This window comes from Dendropsophus ebraccatus, chromosome 2 (genome assembly GCF_027789765.1).
Source record: "Dendropsophus ebraccatus isolate aDenEbr1 chromosome 2, aDenEbr1.pat, whole genome shotgun sequence".
Classification (NCBI taxonomy): domain Eukaryota; kingdom Metazoa; phylum Chordata; class Amphibia; order Anura; family Hylidae; genus Dendropsophus; species Dendropsophus ebraccatus.
The window spans coordinates 80,378,085-80,401,682 of record NC_091455.1 but is presented as its reverse complement, the minus strand read 5'-3'; the positions used below and the strand labels follow the sequence as shown (position 1 = coordinate 80,401,682).

Below are 23,598 nucleotides of genomic sequence, written 5' to 3'. Positions count from 1 at the left end.
AGTGTTAACCTATGTTTGGATCACATTGCCCATATTACTATAGCTCATGAATGGATGAGTTGAGTAATACATTACCTGTATTCATGATATGGTGTTTGCTGATTACAGTACTATGTGTCAGTAATATGATTTATGCCAAATTTTCTACAACAGTTACAATCTTGAGTGCAACAGGTATCACTTTATTTTGGTTTTTTTTGTGATAGGTGTTTTTTCTGTAAAGGGTTTGTTTTTTTGTATGCTTTAATTATGCACATTGTATTGATTTTAAGTATAAAAATAACATTGCTTTTCTATGGTTCTGTATGCCCATGGTATTGGAGTAATAAACCCCATATTTTGTTGGTTCTATGAAAGTAGTAATGCAATGTTCTGTTCTAAGGAACATTGCTCAAATATAAAAGATAACAATGTGAAAGTGTATCAGTAAAAAGTGCTACGCATGCAAGAAAACCAAAATTCAGAGTAAGCTAAATAAACCATGAGTCTATGATAAGGAGGTCAAGACTTCCTGTCAATTTGGCTCGGCAAGGAGTTCAGACACTTGTTCTTTTCATGGATGAGCCTGAAAGACTTTTACAGGAGTCTCATTAAAAAGAAGGCTAATTTTGTATCCCTCCTAGAAATTCTAGATCCGTATTGGGGCCTTCTTTTAGATTTTATTTTTGGCTGAAGAATAAACACCCTGATGCCAGGCGGCATGGCAGAACTTATTGCAAGAGTCCTATTAGACAAAGCTATTTTTTTTCTCCAATTAATGGCTGCAAACTAGAGCTGTTGTGAACAACCACTTTACATTAATACATGGAACAATTGTTGTTAGCTGGATCGTAATTAAGATTATATATACGAACAATCATAATGACGAACGAATGATGAGTATATACACCGTACGATTTGTGAATTTGTGTAATAGGGCCCTAAGTCTTTAGGCTATGTTCACATTACGTGAACACCCGGCCATTCCGTCAGCGTGCGCCCGCATCAGAGTTTCCCATAGCCCAGTTTTATCAGGCGCCGCATGGGCTCCCGGACGGAGCGTATACTATGCATGTACGCTCCGGCCGGGATGCCATCTAAAATGAGGCTATGTTACACACCGCAAAACTACGCCCGTAGTTCTGCGGCGAGAACTACGGCCGTAGTTTTACGTAGTGTGAACATAGCCTTAGGGTGCACAAGGTGCTGTTGGTTGTCTGTCAAGTGAAAGATGCCGCCCAGGCATAATTTTTGTTTTCTTCTCCTATGATGGCACAGAGACTGTCCTGCGGAAAACTGGGTACAATAGAGCGGAAAACTAGAGATGCAAATGCAGAGGTAGTGCTGTAACTACTGGACAGCCAACCAACCACTGAACTTTTCTGACAACCAAACATGGGGCAGAGCTGGACTGTGTGACAAGGTTTCTTGAAACAAGTCAAAGGTTATAACAGCTCAGAATAATTATTGTGTGTAGAAATGCCCTTCTCCAATTACAACTGGTGAGCAGGCAGTCAGATATTTATGGACAGTATTTTTCTTCTCTATTCTGATCTCTGAAGCCTGATAATAGTTTATTTTGAAGACAGATTGTTGTTATATAGGGTTCTATGTCTGTCACTGCCTTGTGTAGACCTAACTATTAGCTCATACAGTGCACACAGACTGTATGCCATTTTAGACAATTGAGACAAAAAATTGCAAGGGAAACGTGACAGACTTAAAATTGTTGCTTTTGTTGATTTCATTTATGTTCACATAATAAGTGTAAGGTTCCAGATTGGCTTTACAGCTGCATGAATAAGTACTTGTAAAACTGAATGTCTCAGTTAGTCCAGCTTAGATACTTCATACAGGTACGCTCCCAGAAGTTTGACGCCTTGAATATAGTTGTACCTGGAATGCAATGGATACAGTTAGACTTGTTTATAATGCTAGCAACACAATGAAAATGTACTTTGCTATAAAATAGGATTACAGGCCTTCATAAGGACAGGGGATAAGTGTCCCTTCTTACCCTGCACAATCTCCAAAAAGAAACCCAGACTTTTTATTGAGCCGCTAAAGAGGAGAAAGGAGCAGCAGCAAAACAAAAAGGAGTAGGGGTGCCATTCTGGAAATCACACAGGGGTGGGTGGGAAGTTTGTACCAGTGATCGGACCCCCCCAACTGATTTCAAACTTATGCCCTATTCAGTGGGTAGGGCATAAGATAATTTAAACAGAAGACCCATGTATGTAGTTAAAATGTGTATAGATCCTTTAAAGTAAGAGATTCAAAACTTATGATGAAAGTGTATTTGAAGTATAAGATACAAGGGACAGTCCTAACCTGTTTAGTTTTTCATTTTGAGAATGTGCCCCATCATCCGCAGCACCAACAGGCAGCAACATAACATTCTTTCCAGTTGCTTCTTGGAAGGTAAGTGTCACAGGAATGCTTCCACCTTCTCTGGTCAGGTCAGGTTCAACATTAAACACTGTAGAGAACAGAGGAAATGTGTAGGAATGCTCAAAATGGAACCTTAATACCAAAGTAGCTTAAAGGGGAACCCTGGTCAAAAGAAATATTCCCCTATTCAATCCCTTCCTAAAATATAAGCTTGTTTATAATATGTTTCTAGAACATGAATTAGTCAGTTTTTCTGCCACACATCCTGAAGCTGTTGAAAATACTCACTTCCTGGTCCAATCTGTCTCCACTCCTCCCTTTAGAAACAGAGGTTACATGTCGTCTGTTTTTTTTTGTTGCCAGGCAAGCTGTAACCTTGCCCATCACTGACTTCACACAGTGATCACTTGGCCAAGGGTAGGGAAACAACAAAACAGAAGCAGATCAAGCCAGTAGTGGGCAGATACTACAGGACAGGGGTGAGACCCAGCGGCAATGCATGCTAGGAGATGTAAATTCCAGGTTGGGTGCCATGATGTAAAACTGGGATCAATTGTACAAGTCTGAATCTGGTTCTAGGAGAACCAAAGTAATTTTCCCATAATGTCAACTTATTACTTATCACTAGACAACAGGCCGGGACCCCACTAATCCAAAGAATGGGTAGAAAACAGTCCCTGGAATGAACATAGCACACTGCACGTGAGGTCCAAGAGCATTGCAAAGCCCAGTATTGGGTAATATTTGGAGGCCCCATAGAATAAATGGAGTGCTGGCTGTGTACTTGCGGTGTTCTCTGTTCATTCCATGTCCCAGTTATTAGGATTATTGGGGGTTCTAGCAGTCAGGCCTAAACCAATCTGCTTGCTATTTCCTATTCAGTGGATAAGGGGTAAAGCCTTAAAGGGGTTATCAAGCGCTACAAAAACATGGCCACTTTCTTTCAGAGACAACACGACTCTTGTCTCCAGGTCAGGTGCGGTTTGCAATTAAGCTCTATTCACTTTAATGGAACTAAGTGGAAAACCCCACCCAAACTGGAGACAAGAGTGGTGCTGTCTCTGGAAGAAAGTGGCCATGTTTTTTCAGCACTGGATAACCCCTTTGACATGAAAATATCCCTTCAAAATAAATTACAGGACTAATACAAAATTTAATTACTACCAAGGTCTTTAAATACAGGCAAAATTACACTGCATGTATTCATACCAGATTTCATGGCTTTCCTTCCAGCTAGGTAGTGAGGGTGGTTGAAGTCTGAGACCCAAGGTTTTCCACCATGACCCATTGTAACTTTAAACTTGTTAGGGCTATTCAACGCTTTAAATTGCTCAGTTAAGTAGTCCTCCACCTTAAATATCAAGCAGAAAGAATATTGGCATTATATTCATATCAGAGACATGAAAGATATTTCCACCCATATCCAACCTCGTTTTTTTTTTTCCTTTCTAGAACAAGATAGCATTTTGTAAAGGAAAATACAATTTTTTTTTATTTTTTTTTAAAGTATCCAATTAGTAATATACACATAAAATGTAAAATGCTTTTATTTCATCATATTTGCTCTATTTTGATCCTGTCTGTATGGCAGAAATATTACAAATATTACAGCTCCTGCTGAAAGAACCGCAAATTAGTACTATAGATTATGGCCCAACACCAGTGGCCTACAGGAGGACAATAGGGGAATCTCCACAACTGGATCACTCAATGTCAGCCAAACTGGATATGGATCAAGTGGCCATATCTCTGGGCAATGGCTGAAAATGCACCTAACTTGAATAAACTATGTTTATTTATAAAATCAGAAACAAATGTCCTACCTGTTTCTTCACATCATCTGGATTCATGTGGGGCACCAGTCTTATAGAGAATTTACCAATGACTTTCCTAGGAATAACAGTTTTGGCTCCACCAGCCGAGAAAGCTCCCTCAATGCCATGAAGTGAGAGAGATGGGAACCTCCACCTGTGCATCAATATCTGTTCCTGTGAAAGAGACCAATACAAAATGTAAAAACCCACAACTTATGTCCCAGACAGTGGATCCCCTGTAGCAGGACAATGAAGACACCATCTCAGGATGGACCACAAACAGATCAGATACAAAATTACTTTTTTTTTTTTTTAATATGGTGTGTGTATATATTTTTTATTTAGTTTTTTTTCTACAGTTCCAACACTGGCCATTAGTAAGTTGCAGTAGGTTTTTTTTTTAATAGCTAAGTAAAGTTCCAATACCTTTGATTCATGTAGGAGTTTACTAGCACCAACATCTTTAGCAAATTCCTGAAGATCAAAGTCAATAGCGTCATAAATTGCTTTCTCATCATTTGAGACCGGCTCCACAGCTTCATATATTCCAGGAATAAGAATTTTTCCCTTCTTGTCTATTAAACTGCCTTGGGGAATAAAAAGAAACAGGACTAAACACCTTAATATCAGTCATACTGCAAAGTCAAATGCCAAAGAAAATAAAAGTACTGTCTTATTACGACAATATATATGACATCATAGAGGGGGCTCCCGATCTAGGAGCATCCCTTTATTAAAGTGCACCTATCATTTCAAATAAATACTATTAGGGTGCGTTCACACCTACAGGATCTGCAGCAGATCTGCAGCAGATTTGATGCTGTGTTCAGTTATTTAAATGAAATCAGCTGCAGATCCTGTAGGTGTGAACGCACCATTAATAAATAATTACTAAATAATAAACGATCGCAAATGAGATTGTTTATCATTAACGTGAAATCGCTCACCATATTACACAGAACGATGGTCGTTAGTTACAATCGTTACTATGACCGTTATTATTATCGTTACTATGATCGTTTACTCCATCTGATTCCAGCAAAACAATGAACAAGGTGCAATTACACTGAACGATTAGTGAAAAAATGCGGAACTTGAGCGAATGAATGTGGAATTACAGCGAACGATTAACGATAATTTTAGGTTTGGATCTAAATCAACGAGCAACGACATACGAACGTTTTTTCGATCGTTGCTTGCAATTACACAGAACGATTATCGTTTAAATTCAAACGATATAACGATTTTTCACACGATAACCGTCCCGTGTAATAGGGCCCTAACTGTCACTATGTACTGCAGCTACAGCTCTGTGGCTCTGCTATACTGCACAGTAATCTGATGGACAATCAGGATGGCAGTGTACCGGGACAGAACACTGTAGAAAGATAAAATGTAGTGAATATGCCAATAAAAAAAATGCTAGTCTATAGTTAAATATGTAACTTGAACATTTTTGTATTTTTTTTTCCACACTCACAGACCGCTATAGGTAGAAAAAATTTAGCACATGTTTATGCACTTTTTGGGCCTTTTTATTTCTGTCATTCTCTCCTCCACCACCCTCCCAATTCTTCAACAGAGTCACCAGAAGAAAGAACAACATGACTTTTAATGGAAAGAAAACAAGTGATAAAACTGCAAATGAAATAAAAACATAAAAGCACCTGTACTAATACACACAAACACACCAAAACAGAAAAATTGCTAGCAGTTTTAAACCTTGTTGATCCTGAATAGAGGCAAAGGTCAGTCTTTTGTATATGTATGGTTATGGCCACTGCAGGGGGTTATTTCCCCAATATAATGCTTTGCCAGCCTTTGATCTGTATCATGGTAACCTACAAGCATACTACACATGTGGGAAGACCGTATTACAGTATACAGTAGACTTTGTCAGCCACTAGGCAACAATAAGATATGTAATGCTCACCCATTAGGAAAATTAGATCAGTCATTGCCTCATGAACAGAACCTCCATATACCCCAGAGTGAAGATCTTTGTCACAGCATTCAACCTACAAGGAGAAGGGTCAAAAGAGGTTGAAGCTGACGGGTTAAGGGAGACACAGGTGCCCCTTCCTCTCTCCTGTCTCCAGTAATAGTATCTGCACATTTTTATAGAACCCATGATCCACTGAGATCCATTTTATCAATCAGACTGATGATACATTGTATGTTAGCCATATTTACTACATCTTATCCTACCTGTAAAGATTTTTAGGATTTATTAGGCTTTTTTGAGTGTATGTGTAATCCTTTCCTGTGTAAAGGAAAATAAAAGTATATATGTTACCTCTCCATGCACCCCAGTGTCTTCCTGGCTTCTCCCTGCAGCTGCCTTTGAAGCTTCAGAGCCAATCTCTGAAGTAACAGGCTGCTCAGCCAGTCACTGACCAGGATGGGACTGCTGGTGCCAGTGATTGGCCGAGCGACCTGTCACTTCAGAGACCAGCTCTGAAGCTTCAAAGGCAGCTGCAGGGAGAAGCCAGGAAGACACTGGGGAGCATGGAGAGGTATCTATATGCTTTATTATTTTACACTCTTAAAGCAAGGGCTGCACTGACATCGCTAAAGATCTCTATGCATCCCTTGCTGCACAATGAGCCGTGTAAAAGGCTCCGTAAACAAACACCAATCTAAATCAGCGCTCGTTTACATTACTAATCGGGCCCTAACTTCAACTTTCTAGCAATTATTAAGGTAACTAGGACATTAGATGTACGGTCAGAACTACGGATGTGTACATCCTGCTCTAACAATCACCATTTAGGACATTCTGTGCACTTACAGAAGTGTTGTCTAATGTTACCATTTTCAATTAATGATGTAACTGAATAATCTACAATCTAAAATGTTATAACACTACATACCTCAATGAAAAAGTAGCAAATGCCACGTAGACCATATGTGATACATGGCTTGTTTTTCCCTAACCAATAGTTATCAGAAATGCAGACATAGTCCACATCCTTGAAGAATGTATCTTTCTTGGCAAAGATCAAATCATCTAAACCTTCTGATCCAGACTCCTCCATTCCTTCAAAGCAAAACTTGAGGTTCACAGGAAGTTCCTACAGAAAAGTAAAGACAGTCAGGTGGTGTTATTCAGATACTAAATGAAAAGGTAAAAACAAACTGATAAAGCTGATGCCTTATATAATAAGCGCAGAAATCAACCCACAAATCTCGGCCCACATCTCTCTGTGTAATAGGGCAAGTGAGGCTGAGGAACGATGGAAATAAGGGGCTGCACCAGTGATCCACTGATCGCTCATGTTTTTGTTAGAAGATGCTGTACAGCATTCACAGATGTGTAACCATAAGTCACCCAATACTACAGTCTGCATTAACAAAAATGACCAGATCACATAATGATCCAAAGTGAACATGGCAGAAAAATGGTACTTGTTACTGGAATTTCCAATTACATCAGATGTACAAATGGGTAATATACAGCCAATATGGTTTAATCACCAACTCTGCAGCAGTTACTGTTTTACCTGCTTTGTCTGCTGATAGGCCTCAATGCAATTTAACCATGCAAGCACAGGACCTTTGTCATCTGTAGAACCTCTCCCATACAGTTTACCTAGATGAAAACAAGTCAAAGATTAAGATAATATAGTCGGTTACTTGAAGTCGATTATCTGCAGTAGTAATGACTGTGTAATATACTGCTTCAGCCAATACGTTATCTCTAAGATGTGAAATGAGGCATGTCAGCACACTATCAGGTGCAAAGGTGCAGGTGAAGTCAAAGCTCACCACACTCCTATCCTTGAGGGCAATTTCTAGAGCTAAATGTACAAATGTCTCAACCAATAAAAGTATGAACGGCGAGAAAACCTGCAAAGCCATACTGCTTATATATGTCTATATACTCATTTCTGAAAACAAAATGTCCACCATAATGAACCTACACAATACTGAGACCACTATATAGCTGACTGACAAAATTACCTGTTTGGCAACTTTGTAGCACACTTGACTTGCATGTCATTTTTCATATTAAAAGTTTTTTTTTCCATAAAATTAATCATTCTTCCCTCCTTACAGGATAGGAAATATCTATTTGGTCTTTAAGGCGATTTTAAGAAACTTTGTAATTGGGTTTATTAGCTGAAAAATGCATTTTTTATCATGAAAAAGCAGTTTGAAGTTCTCCCCCCTGTCTTCATGGTTTTCCATGGAGAGGGGAGGGTGGAGGGAGATGAGGCACCAAAACAGAACAAAGAGTTAATTTACAGTTACATCACTGGGCTATCTCCTCTGAAGTCAGCACTGACCTCTTTGACCTCTGAATAGGCCTTCACACAGGTCCTGCTGTGTAATCCTTTGTTCTCTGCTGCCAACTCTCCCTCCTCCCCTCTCCATAGACCGGACAGGGCCCGACTGATGTAGAAGAGTTGATATTTCCTGATAATGAGCAGTGGATGAAAGAGGAGGAGGGGGGGCTGGGAAAAGTCTTTTTGAATGCCGATATTGGCATATTTGCTTAATAAACCCAATTAAAGTTTCTTAAAATCGACTGGACTATTGATTTCTTTAAAAAAAAAAACACGACAGTGACACTTTAAATGCTCTGCCACAGTTCCATTCACAGTTTATGGAACATTTAAACGTTGGCGAGCACTGAACTCTGAGTGCTGATATGTTCACAAGTCCTATAGATATGAGAGGGGTGGCTGCACTACTGCTCTATTTACTTGAGGGGATATTTAATTTACATTTTTTGTCATTTATGGGGGGCCTGGTGGATAAGGAATACCTCCACGGAATAGGGAATAACCCATTTAATTCATCCATATTTGCAGGATGTTACACTCAAAGCTTGCAGGCTGAGCCATCGAACAAACAATTATGGTCTCATTGTACAGCTGGCCATAACCATTCAATAATGGAAAACTGAAATGGATGAGCATTGCTTTGAATTAAATGCAAGTAATATTTCCCTGTGATCCTGATAACTTCTGCCAAATATGTGATCAGCCATGTGGAATTTTTTTGGATGAAGTCAATTCACAAAAATATCTATCTGCCATGAGTGGCCAAACTTGGCTGATCATTTGCCACTTTGTGCAAGCTCAGTGTGATTTACATTTACTTTTAACTACAGTGGTTTGTTTTAGTCTGGCATAATGCTGCCAGGACTGTTCGTATGAACATCCCCACAGACGATTGATCAGCCACAACATTGTGACCAAAGTCCCATGTGAAAGGCCAGCTTAAAGAGATATTCCCATATAAACAAGTTATCTCCTATCTACAAGACAGGTGACAACTTGCTAATCAATGGGGGTCCGACCTTAAAAAGGTAATGCATCACCTAGACTGGCTTGGTTTGGAGCAAGTTTTCCATTTTTTTCTACATTATTATGGAGTCAACCATCGTGCTTGAGCTAATTTAACAGCATTTAGAGTTTTGCTTTACAGCAAGCCTCATAGGCCAACAATAGACAGGACCAGTCCTATTCAGATAAGTGGGAAAGGCTTAACATAATGACTTATATATAGGTCATTTTCTGATGACACAATCCCTTTAACATCTGTATTGCGCCCCGGGATCCATGAAGCAGAGCTATGTGGAGTTACTCGGTAGTATCCTAAAACAGTCAGAGGCACCAAATCCCCACATCTAAGCTTTATTGGCCCCTCTGAACATAACATTAGGCCTAAAAAAGAAATGTTATGGAGTCTTACAGTTTGATAGTGGCAGTATAAGAATATAACATAAGCCATTAAGAGCATACACAGCATTGTATCGGGGTAGACGGAAAAGAGGAACCATAAAGTTGCTGATGCTCTGCTCCAGTGACACTGGTTACAGTCTCATATGCTCCATTATTTGTCATGGCTGACCCTTCCTTCTATTATATACCATATGCTGAGCCAGATGTAGTAGAATTAGAGAATTTCTGCTGCAGAGAAGGAAAAACTTTAAAGGAAATGAAACTTTAGTGCTTCCTCTTATTTGTCTATTGCACAAATGACTACTTATTACTTTTCAAAGACATGGACGTATTGTGCCGCGTGACGAAGATGTCAAATTACAACTACATCAGCAAAATAAAAAAAGATCTGTGCTGCTCACCATCTCTTTCCTCCAGGACAAAGGGCTCGCTGTCCCATCCATCCTCCAGGGCCGCTGGCTGGACATCCAGATGGCCGTATACGCACACTGTCTTCTTACCAGGATCTGATCCCAATTTGCCCAAAATAATGGGAGGGAGAGGGATTTCTGAGCCATCTGGGAGCTGCAGCATAAATAAATAGTAAAAAGACATTAAAAGCGGAACTATCAGCAGGTTAGACGAATCTAACCTACTGATATGTCCCTACTGCACAGGAGAGGAGGAAGGTATTTGTCTTACCTCTCTCCTCGGCGGTGTTCCGCTGGTGCAGTTAGTCATGTGCTCCACGGTGCACTGCCCGCCCCATAGAGCCAACCCGCCCCTTACTAATAATGAATGGAGCAGGCCAGATCAGCACTATGGGGACGGGCAGTGCTCCTAACAGGTGTCCCAGTGCTCCTAATGGTCTCAACGCACCGTGAAGCAAAAGACTAACTGCACCGGACGGGCAGTGAGGAAAAAGGTAAGACACACACATTCCTCCTCGCCTTCTCCTGCACAGTATCAGCAGGTTAAATTCATCTAACCTGCTGATAGGCTTAGGCTTAAAGGGGAACTAAGCTTTAAAGGGGTAGTGCGGCGGTAAACAATTATTCACAGAATAACACACATTACAAAGTTATACAACTTTGTAATGTATGTTATGTCTGTGAATGGCCCCCTTCCCCATGTCCCACCACCCCCACCCGTGTACCCGGAAGTGTGGTGCGCTATACATACCTGTCACGTGCCGACTAGTCTCCAATCTTCAGTCTGCGATGTCGTCTTCGGACGGCCGGGCCGAATCCCTCCGAGCGTCCTGAGTGCCGGCGTCATCGGCTGCTCAGCAGCAATTGGCTGAGCATAACTGTGCTCAGCCAATCGCGGCTGAGCAGCCGATGACGTGGCCGCGTCATCAGCTGCTCAGCCGCGATTGGCTGAGCCAAACTGTGCATCGCAGACTGAAGATCGGAGACGAGTCGGCACGTGACAGGTATGTATAGCGCACCACACTTCCGGGTACACGGGTGGGGGTGGTGGGACACGGGGAAGGGGGCCATTCACAGACATAACATACATTACAAAGTTGTATTTGTAATGTGTGTTATTCTGTGAATAAATTGTTTACCGCCGCACTACCCCTTTAAGCCACACTTATCGTTCTTTTCATAATGTAAGTCAATGGAAAACAGATCCTGACAGGTGGCACACAACTGCATCCATTTTTACCATCCGTTTGTTTCCATAAAACAGCTATGTTAAATCAGCAGAAACGCAGGGTGAACCTAGCCTACGCCAATGGTTTTCTGCTAAAAATACAGAGCGTAGGGGGTGAATACGAGTTGTTTAAAGGAAGCATTTCCCTGGTAAAATCCCTGTATTACTGAAGTCATTTGCTGTCTAGTAGCATCTCCATACAATAGAGAGCCAGGACTAGCCGCTCCATTGTAAACCAGATGTACTTTGTTTCTGGTCCATGGTGCATAATGCACAGGACCCTAAAAAAGCAACTGTCCTATATGTATAAAATGATTTATAACTTATAGTAGTTATCTCTGGTGTATATATATATATATTATATATATACACACATATTAACTTTATCTGTATTAGTTATCCAGTTACCAGTTTTCTATATAGTCATGGTTCCAACATACAATGGTCGTCCTGGAATTTTGGGAACATTGTAACTTGAGAGGCCACTGCGTGTGTGTGTATATCTGTGTGTATATATATATATATATATATATATATATATATATATATATATATATATACCTGGTGAGTTTAGCACTGGTGAGGCTTCACATACAGTACAGTACTATATAAGACTGCTGGAGTGCATAATATACAGTACAGTAGTAGTACAGTCAGTGCATCACCATCTCCCATCCTGTACTGCATAAGACTGTTGGAGTGCATATAGAGCACAGTAGTAGTACAGTCAGTGCACCACCTTCTCCCATCCCTTACAGTGCTGTGGTGGGGGGACTCTATATAGTAAAGGATGAGTGAGGAGTTAGTAGTATAATTGCTGGTTTCATTGAATGTTTGTGTATAATGTACTGTACAGTATATAGTGCTGTTATGTAATATCCTGTAGGGATTATACTGGGCCCTATACAATGTAATATATGGGTACTGTAGGTAATTACTGGTTGGTGCTGGAACCAATTAAACACATTTACACTACTTCCTATGGAAAAACACTGCTCAGTTCTCAAACTGCCTTCTGAAACCATTTGAGTTCGAGAACCGAGGTACCACTGTGTGTATATTATATATATATATATATATATATATATATATATATATATATATATATATATATATATATATATATACACACACACACATAAGTCAAACAACTTCTTTTAGAGTAGAGTAGCGGTTGTGAACCTAGACCAAGAGCTGTCAACTAAGAAGGAAAAACAAGAGAAGGAGGCGAGTTTGTGAAACAAATGTATTTGCCAAAATATTTCACTTGATCTGTCCTACAAGTTTAACTATTTTAGTTTTGATAAGGGACATTGAAAGAGCTTAGGCCATAGCAGGGAAGAGTCCCATGAATCCATTAGTAAAATGTAGCTCTCCATAGTAAGAGCTTAGATATGGAGACTTCCAAGACTACAAACAATACAGTACAAACATATGTGTATTGTAGCCTATACCCAAACCTGCTGTGTGTACCAGTTTAGTGTTTTGCAACAAGTGTAGATCCCTTGGCACATGAGATGACTGTATACAAGTGAGACTGCGGGTACCAACTATTATGTGTAGATTTAGTTACTTACTTCCCTGACAGACAGGTTAGTCATCAATTGTATAACTGGCAGGAAAACAGGTCTATTTTATACAGTGCACTGAACTGAAGGTATATGGCAAAGATCCAGTGGGATACAATGAAATACAAAACAGGGCACGGTAATGGGTTTATCATCTAAACTGAAATTTTGAATTGAATTCTGCCCCATCATAAATCAATTTGCTCTGAATGATCCCAAAGGTCTGTGCAGGTACAAGACTACTGTGGAGCGGCTGGATAAGCGGGCAGGAAGAGGTAGATAAATGTCTAATAAAAGTTATCTGGACTTCTACACACCTATCTAACAACATAATAAATCAGCCCTTCTCTAATAAGGCGTCATTGTACAACAAGGTGCTACATGCCAACTCCACCTAGGTCGGTGACTCCGGACTTTATTCTGCTGAAGCACAGAAGCCAACTGCTCAGGTGGCTGCTCATGCGTGCCGTTCTTTTTATTAGAGTATATGAGAGTAAAGCGTGTTACCCAGGATACCACCTTATCGCCTATTCAAGCACATGCTTGACCGCTCAATATGGGACTGCTGAAGATAGCCAAGTGCTGTACTCAGCCAAGTGCTGTACTCAGCCAAGTGCTGTACTCAGCCAAGTGCTGTACTCAGCAATCTTTAGCAGTCTCATACCAAGTGAATGATTGAGATGATTCAGTTGAGTATGCATGCTGCCCCTCCATTCCCCTAAGGAATAAGGGACCCTCGCTAGTATTGTGTACTGTTAGCAGGGCTCCACAGTGTACACCAAACCCTGAATGTCCATCATGGAGGCGGCAGGCATACCAGTTGTCGGCACCTGCTGATCAGTGTCCTGAGGATAGGCCATCAATCATATTAGCCTTTGACTATGGCCAATCAGAAATATTCATGTTGTCACCTTTTGCTTTCCGATGTCCACCAGCTCTGCGGAGCCACCCAGGCGCTCAATCTCCTTGGCAGCCACTTCCATCATTTTCTTGATTTCTCCTCTCTTCTCTGGCCAGGCTGATACACTTTGGATTGCAACCCATTCTGCTAGTCTCTGTGGAGAAAAAAAATAAAGTAAAAACATCAACTACTCTCTTAGGTCTATACATTCTGCTTGAAGGTCAGATTCAGTGTTTTCCATGTGTATTCTGCACTTAATACACATATAATAGGTGTCACATCCCACTAGTGTAAGATAATACAGATGTTACAGCCAGATGTTTCCTAGAGGTTTATACGTACCAGGTTAGGATACACTCACACTTTCTGTAGTTGTGTCCGTACCTGCCAATCCGCATTTATGGACACATTTCAAGGGGTTATCCAGGTAACAAAAACAATATTCTAAATGATCCCCCTTCCCAACAACACCCTATATCTAATATACATAACCTACCTTGCACCCTTTCCCTGCTTTTTCTCATACTTATGTGCTCTGGACATCTAAAATCATCTACTCTGTGTCCACTCTGACAACACACTCAGCTCCCTCTTCCTCCCTCCTTTGTAGACACAGGGCATGTGATCTCCTCTCTGGGGGCCGGGTTAGCCGTCTATTGACATCATCCGCATGAACCTGTTCACTTGTCAAAGTGCTGCTTCCATGGACTTACATGTGACCCCGAGCCTAGGTTTCTGTAAAATGAAGTTATAGTTCTATCTCTGCTTGCTGTCAGTGAAAGTACACACATGTACCTGTCTATGTGTCACAGCTCTGTGTATTGTTTAAGTGTTATGGATGTTCTTAGAGTCTGAATGGAGCTAGAATGTTTTCATTCACAGTCAGCAAGCAGAGATCTAAACCTACACTACACCCCAGCCCTGGTAAACAGATGCCATTGTGCAGCACATAGCTACATCATTAGCTAGTATGGGATAAATACTGGGGTGGTGTCATGCAAAATCAGTGGAAAAATACAGTCCTGTGTTTACTGTGCAAGAATGGAGTTTTATATTTTGGATATAGAAAAACTTGTAACTCAGGAATGGCAGCAGCCAGAAAGACAGGAGACGGCTCGGGGTACTCCGGGGGACTTGGTGAGCTAGGTTTGGGAGCATTTCATTCTTTAGCTCTTAGGTGGATAAGCCCTTTAAGATCCCATTGATTTCTATAGCGCTATTCACACTCTCCGTACAATTACTGACAAGCTCTTGTACGGACTGTAATTACAGCACAGATTGTCCCATACAAGTCTATGACTGTTTTATGTAAGTAAATATACTCTATAAAAGGAATAATTTACCTTGTTTTAATTTGGCCCTCACTTCTTGCTGTAAGTGAATGGAAACCAGGACCGTTCAGCTACAAGACACAGCAACCCAACCGTGTGACATGGCTGACAGAACTGTACTATACTGGGGCCACAGTACTAATGGGAGGGCAGATGTCTGGGGACTGGTGTGGGAGCAGTCCTGGGAGGTTTTCTTTCACCAAAAGCAAGCAGAGATCCTGACAATGGTGGGAAAGACAAACGTACAAACTAAACATGAAGCACAACTAATGGTAGAAGCAGCACAGAGGACCCTGGGGATGGGAGACCATTATAGGCCCATAGGGAGCGCAGGGCAGCCCCCTCCCCTCTCTGCTTATCCCTAGGACTCCCCAGCCGTCCCCTCTGCGCACCTGCCGGATGAGCGGGCTCTGATACTGCCGGTATATAGGATTTCCGCCCCTCCCCCCTATCTAGCCCCCATAGTGATGCATTACCTTGATGTAGACTTCCTGGTGGTTGTCAATGTACTCGAAGAGAGTGGGGAGGACGGACATGGCGGCGGCGGAGGTGAGCGGCGCTGTGGTCGGGAGCAGGCGGCACACTCTCTAGATGTCACACGTTTCCTTGGTCCTAGAGAACAAGCCCCGCCCACAGTCGGCACCGGTCACGTGACGCCGGGCGGTCAGCTGACTATCCCGGGAGCTGCTGGTCGGCGTTGTCTAGTCAGCAGGGGGCTCACGAGATCTGCCGCTTGCGCAATCCCCTCCCGCAGCCTGTGTAGTCAGAGCGCGGTATATACACGTGTCAGGGGGGACTGCCATTCTGCTGCCGCTAGATGTCACTCACATGTGGACGAGCACTGTACGCTGTCACATCCTCTCCTTATTGCTGTAAGCAGTATGATAGCGGTGAGCTCTGAGAACAGGGAGCCCAGTCACGAGGCTGAAGTTGGTTTCTTATTCGGCCAGTTTCTTATTCGGGGCTGAAGTTGGTTTCTTATTCGGCAGTTTCTTATTCAGAGGATTTTTCTTTTTCCTGTTTTAGCTATAATTCTTACAGAAAATGTATAATATTCATACCCTACCGTAAGTGAGGGGCCCTGAGAGGACTGGTGATAAAAATGGCAAAAAAGACCCCACGGTTGGCATAAAAATGGGCATGAAAGTAAAACCACAAAATTATTATTTAAAAATAAAATTGACTTTGGGCCACTGATCTCACACTGATAATACACAGATAGGGATGCCCCGCATCACATCCAAGAGAGTCCAGCCTGGCCCAAAGTGGTTCTGGGTATAAAAACTGGCATCAAAGTGGGCACATAGCCATTTTTCATGATTTGAATAAGTAACAGCTATTTTCAAAGGGTTAAATGAGTTTGGGCCACTAATCTCACACTGATAATACACAGATAGGGATGCCCCGCATCACATCCAACAGAGTCCAGCCTGGCCCAAAGTGGTTCTGGGTATAAAAACTGGCATCAAAGTGGGCACATAGCCATTTTTTTCCAAATTTGAATAAGTAACAGGTATTTTCAAAGGGTTAAATGAGTTTGGGCCACTGATCTCACACTGATAATATACAGAGAGGCATCCCCCGCATCACATCCAAGAGAGTCCAGCCTGGCCCAAGGTGGTTCTGGGTATAAAAACTGGCATCAAAGTGGGCAGATTGGCATTTTTTTCCTAATTTGAATAAGTAACAGGTGTTTTCAAAGGGTTAAATGAGTTTGGGCCACTGATCTCACACTGATAATACACAGAGAGGGATCCCCCGCATCACATCCAAGAGAGTCCAGCCTGGCCCAAAGTGGTTCTGGGTATAAACACTGGCATCAAAGTGGGCAGATGGGCATTTTTGTCCTATTTTGAATAAGTAACAGGTGTTTTCAAAGGGTTAAATGAGTTTGGGCCACTGATCTCACACTGATAATACACAGAGAGGGATGCCCCGCATCACATCCAACAGAGTCCAGCCTGGCCCAAAGTGGTTCTGGGTATAAAAACTGGCATCAAAGTTGGCAGATTGGCATCTTTTCCTAATTTGAATAAGTAACAGCTGTTTTCAAAGGGTTAAATGAGTTTGGGCCACGGATCTCACATTCATATTACACAGAGAGGGATGCCCCGCATCACATCCCAGAGAGTCCAGCCTGGCCCAAGGTGGTTCTGGGTGTAAAAACTGGCATCAAAGTGGGCACATAGCAATTTTTTTCCTAATTTGAATAAGTAACAGGTGTTTTCAAAGGGTTAAATGAGTTTGAGCCACTGATCTCACACTGATAATATACAGAGAGCCATCCCCCGCATCACATCCAAGAGAGTCCAGCCTGGCCCAAAGTGGTTCTGGGTATAAAAACTGGCATCAAAGTGGGCAGATGGGCATTTTTGTCCTATTTTGAATAAGTAACAGGTGTTTTCAAAGGGTTAAATGAGTTTGGGCCACTGATCTCACACTGATAATACACAGAAAGGGATGCCCCGCATCACATCCAAGAGAGTCCAGCCTGGCCCAAAGTGGTTCTGGGTATAAAAACTGGCATCAAAGTGGGCACATAGGCATTTTTCATGATTTGAATAAGTAACAGCTATTTTCAAAGGGTTAAATGAGTTTGGGCCACTAATCTCACACTGATAATACACAGATAGGGATGCCCCGCATCACATCCAAGAGAGTCCAGCCTGCCCCAAAGTGGTTCTGGGTATAAAAACTGGCATCAAAGTGGGCACATAGCCATTTTTTTCCAAATTTTAATAAGTAACAGCTGTTTTCAAAGGGTTAAATGAGTTTGGGCCACTGATCTCACACTGATAATATACAGAGAGGCATCCCCCGCATCACATCCAAGAGAGTCCAGCCTGGCCCAAGGTGGTTCTGGGTATAAAAACTGGCATCAAAGTGGGCAGATTGGCATTTTTTTCCTAATTTGAATAAGTAACAGGTGTTTTCAAAGGGTTAAATGAGTTTGGGCCACTGATCTCACACTGATAATACACAGAGAGGGATCCCCCGCATCACATCCAAGAGAGTCCAGCCTGGCCCAAAGTGGTTCTGGGTATAAACACTGGCATCAAAGTGGGCAGATGGGCATTTTTGTCCTATTTTGAATAAGTAACAGGTGTTTTCAAAGGGTTAAATGAGTTTGGGCCACTGATCTCACACTGATAATACACAGAGAGGGATGCCCCGCATCACATCCAAGAGAGTCCAGCCTGGCCCAAAGTGGTTCTGGGTATAAAAACTGGCATCAAAGTGGGCACATAGGCATTTTTCATGATTTGAATAAGTAACAGCTATTTTCAAAGGGTTAAATGAGTTTGGGCCACTGATCTCACACTGATAATATACAGATAGGCATGCCCCGCATCACATCCAAGAGAGTCCAGCCTGGCCCAAAGTGGTTCTGGGTATAAAAACTGGCATCAAAGTTGGCAGATTGGCATCTTTTCCTAATTTGAATAAGTAACAGCTGTTTTCAAAGGGTTAAATGAGTTTGGGCCACTGATCTCACACTGATAATACACAGAGAGGGATCCCCCGCATCACATCCAACAGAGTCCAGCCTGGCCCAAAGTGGTTCTGGGTATAAAAACTGGCATCAAAGTGGGCAGATTGGCATTTTTTCCTAATTTGAAAAAGTAACAGCTGTTTTCAAAGGGTTAAATGAGTTTGGGCCACGGATCTCACATTCATATTACACAGAGAGGGATGCCCCGCATCACATCCCAGAGAGTCCAGCCTGGCCCAAGGTGGTTCTGGGTGTAAAAACTGGCATCAAAGTGGGCACATAGCAATTTTTTTCCTAATTTGAATAAGTAACAGGTGTTTTCAAAGGGTTAAATGAGTTTGAGCCACTGATCTCACACTGATAATATACAGAGAGCCATCCCCCGCATCACATCCAAGAGAGTCCAGCCTGGCCCAAAGTGGTTCTGGGTATAAAAACTGGCATCAAAGTGGGCAGATGGGCATTTTTGTCCTATTTTGAATAAGTAACAGGTGTTTTCAAAGGGTTAAATGAGTTTGGGCCACTGATCTCACACTGATAATACACAGAAAGGGATGCCCCGCATCACATCCAAGAGAGTCCAGCCTGGCCCAAAGTGGTTCTGGGTATAAAAACTGGCATCAAAGTGGGCACATAGGCATTTTTCATGATTTGAATAAGTAACAGCTATTTTCAAAGGGTTAAATGAGTTTGGGCCACTGATCTCACACTGATAATACACAGAGAGGGATGCCCCGCATCACATCCAAGAGAGTCCAGCCTGGCCCAAAGTGGTTCTGGGTATAAAAACTGGCATCAAAGTGGGCAGATTGGCATTTTTTTCTGATTTGAATAAGTAACAGCTGTTTTCAAAGGGTTAAATGAGTTTGGGCCACTGATCTCACACTACGTACACACAGATAGGCATGCCCCGCATCACATCCAAGAGAGTCCAGCCTGGCCCAAAGTGGTTCTGGGTATAAAAACTGGCATCAAAGTGGGCAGATGGGCATTTTTTTCCTATTTTGAATAAGTAACAGGTGTTTTCAAAGGGTTAAATGAGTTTGGGCCACTGATCTCACACTGACAATACACAGAGAGGGATCCCCCGCATCACATCCAAGAGAGTCCAGCCTGGCCCAAACTGGTTCTGGGTATAAAAACTGGCATCAAAGTTGGCAGATTGGAATTTTTTCCTGATTTGAATAAGTAACAGCCATTTTCAAAGGGTTAAATGAGTTTGGGCCACTGATCTCACACTGATAATACACAGAGAGGGATGCCCCGCATCACATCCAACAGAGTCCAGCCTGGCCCAAAGTGGTTCTGGGTATAAAAAACTGGCATCAAAGTGGGAAGATTGGCATTTTTTCCTAATTTGAATAAGTAACAGCTGTTTTCAAAGGGTTAAATGAGTTTGGGCCACGGATCTCACATTGATATTACACAGAGAGGGATGCCCCGCATCACATCCAAGAGAGTCCAGCCTGGCCCAAAGTGGTTCTGGGTATAAAAACTGGCATCAAAGTGGGCAGATTGGCATTTTTTTCCTAATTTGAATAAGTAACAGGTGTTTTCAAAGGGTTAAATGAGTTTGGGCCACTGATCTCACACTGATAATATACAGAGAGGCATCCCCCGCATCACATCCAAGAGAGTCCAGCCTGGCCCAAGGTGGTTCTGGGTATAAAAACTGGCATCAAAGTGGGCACATAGCCATTTTTTTCCTAATTTGAATAAGTAACAGGTGTTTTCAAAGGGTTAAATGAGTTTGAGCCACTGATCTCACCCTGATAATATACAGAGAGCCATCCCCCGCATCACATCCAACAGAGTCCAGCCTGGCCCAAGGTGGTTCTGGGTATAAAAACTGGCATCAAAGTGGGCAGATTGGCATTTTTTTCCTAATTTGAATAAGTAACAGGTGTTTTCAAAGGGTTAAATGAGTTTGGGCCACTGATCTCACACTGATAATACACAGAGAGGGTTCCCCCGCATCACATCCAAGAGAGTCCAGCCTGGCCCAAAGTGGTTCTGGGTATAAAAACTGGCATCAAAGTGGGCAGATGGGCATTTTTGTCCTATTTTGAATAAGTAACAGGTGTTTTCAAAGGGTTAAATGAGTTTGGGCCACTAATCTCACACTGATAATACACAGAGAGGGATGCCCCGCATTACATCCAAGAGAGTCCAGCCTGGCCCAAGGTGGTTCTGGGTATAAAAACTGGCATCAAAGTGGGCACATAGCCATTTTTTTCCAAATTTGAATAAGTAACAGGAGTTTTCAAAGGGTTAAATGAGTTTGGGCCACGGATCTCACACTGATAATACACAGAGAGGGATGCCCTGTGGGTCCTTACCAGACTTTGGAGCAAATGCCAAACTTTACTGAAACGGTAATGAGGATTAAGGTAAAACACACCTTTATCCATGGCGTTTTTGGTGCAATAAGGAGCTATCAGCAGTTTAGATTAATCTAACTGGCTGACAGTTCCCCTTTAGTAATTGTCATTATTTGCCCTTATTTTTACTTTGTTTAAACATAGCCTAAAGGAGTATTCCTGGAAAAATTGAAAAAAAAAAAGAACCAAAATTAACCCTTAACTAAAGAACTTATATATTCCTTGTTGGCTTTACTCGGAGATTGCTGGTCCAGTCACATGATGCAACCTTTCTTACAGTGATGTCCTACTTCCTTTCATCTTCTTGGGTATGGTGACGTCAGCACTTGGGGGCAAAGCCATCTCTCGTACCCAGAATGGCCTTCCTACACGTGCGCAGTGCGATCATTAGTATTGCAGCATGCATCTGCTAATCCCACTGGGTACAGGGACATCAATGCTCCCGTAATCAGGTTCTGCTCGCTACAAGGGCGGTCTTACTGGCTACAAAGGGGTCCTATATGGCTACAAGGGGACCCTAACATTGCAGGCAACACATAGGACAAATATATTTCAATGGCCCTGTTCACACATCTGTACAAGTGTTCAGGTCCACGTCCCACGTTACAAAAAAATAAAGGATAGATTATAGTGCGGACTTGCATTTGCGGCATGAATCATTGTCTTCTACATAGTGCTCCGTAAACTGCGTAGCACTGTTACTGCACATTCATAGTGCGGTCCACCATTACAGGTCCGTATTCACTGGCTGAACTATGGATGTGTGAATTAGGCCTAACATAGCCTAAAGCAGACCTGTCAGCAGAAAACATTGCTGCAGGTATTGTTATTATAGAAATGTATTCAGGGTTAGCCGAGAAATGTTTAATAAGAAGAGATGGGACAGCTAATTCTGGGATCCTGTTAGGCTGACAAATGCATCCTGAGTACTTTAGCCCTGTTTGCTTAAAGGGGTAGTGCGGCGCTAAACATTTATTCACAAAATACCCAGAACCACTTTGAGCCAGGCTGGACTCTCTTGGATGTGATGCGGGGGATCCCTATCTGTGTGATATCAATGTGAGATCCGTGGCCCAAACTCATTTAACCCTTTGAAAACAGCTGTTACTTATTCAAATTTGGAAAAAAATGGCTATGTGCCCACTTTGATGCCAGTTTTTATACCCAGAACCACTTTGGGCCAGGCTGGACTCTCTTGGATGTGATGCGGGGCATCCCTATCTGTGTATTATCAGTGTGAGATTAGTGGCCCAAACTCATTTAACCCTTTGAAAATAGCTGTTACTTATTCAAATCATGAAAAATGGCTATGTGCCCACTTTGATGCCAGTTTTTATACCCAGAACCACTTTGGGCCAGGCTGGACTCTCTTGGATGTGATGCGAGGCATCCCTATCTGTGTATTATCAGTGTGAGATCAGTGGCCCAAAGTCAATTTTATTTTTAAATAATAATTTTGTGGTTTTACTTTCATGCCCATTTTTATGCCAACCGTGGGGTCTTTTTTGCCATTTTTATCACCAGTCCTCTCAGGGCCCCTCACTTACGGTAGGGTATGAATATTATACATTTTCTGTAAGAATAATAGCTAAAACAGGAAAAAGAAAAATCCTCTGAATAAGAAACTGCCGAATAAGAAACCAACTTCAGCCCCGAATAAGAAACTGGCCGAATAAGAAACCAACTTCAGCCTCGTAGCCCAGTCTGTCATCAGGTTGGAGCAGCGGGTGGTGCATGTGTGCGCTGCTCCATCCATTCACTCTGTACCGCGGCTGCCACACATTGTAGTCACAGGAAGTCAGCTGACCCAGGGGCAAGGCGTCCTTACCACTAGGGGGCAGCACCAGGGAGCAGAGGGAAGGAAACGACTTTGTAATTATTATTTTTTTTAGTTTCCCACATCCTGTTCAGACTTGCCAGTAAATCAGGTGCCTTTTCAAGGGGTGGGGCAGGTATGGCGGTATTGGTCAGGTCTGGTATGGAGGTGTTATCCAGTCACAGTATGGCGGTATTGGTCAGGTCTGGTATGGCAGTGTTATCCAGTCACAGTATGGCGGTATTGGTCTGGTATGGCAGTGTTACCCAGTCACAGTATGGTGGCAGTGGCGGTCTTTGGCACCAAGCACACCAAGCGATCGCTTGGGGCCCCCAACATCCAGGGGGGCCCCCACGCCCCGCTCTTGTGCTCACGACCGCTGGACAGGACTGCTGCCTCGCTTGCTGCTTCCATCTGAACTGTAACTATGAGCACTCGTAATGAGCGCTCATAGTTACATGCAGCAGCACTGACAGGGCGGGAGACATCGGCCCCCTTCCTGTCAGTCACTCTTGTGGCCGCAGGAAGGGTTTTCCCTGCGGTCACAAGTGGCAGCTTTGTCCTTGTGGTGCCGGCGCTCCAGTGACATCACT

General features: G+C 42.5%; 1 protein-coding gene across 1 annotated transcript; it reads right to left on the bottom strand.

The window, feature by feature from the left end:
* Positions 1-1,694: 1,694 nt before the first annotated feature.
* CNDP2 (carnosine dipeptidase 2) lies at positions 1,695-15,947 on the bottom strand. The gene is made up of 11 exons (XM_069957855.1): positions 15,792-15,947; positions 13,995-14,138; positions 10,279-10,441; positions 7,688-7,776; positions 7,058-7,258; positions 6,118-6,202; positions 4,611-4,771; positions 4,194-4,358; positions 3,580-3,721; positions 2,311-2,458; positions 1,695-1,875 (listed from the first exon to the last, which is right to left on the bottom strand). Exons 1-11 carry the CDS (start codon positions 15,849-15,851, stop codon positions 1,809-1,811), a joined length of 1,425 nt encoding a protein of 474 aa, XP_069813956.1. The 5' UTR covers positions 15,852-15,947; the 3' UTR covers positions 1,695-1,808.
* Between the last annotated feature and the right edge of the window lie 7,651 nt (positions 15,948-23,598).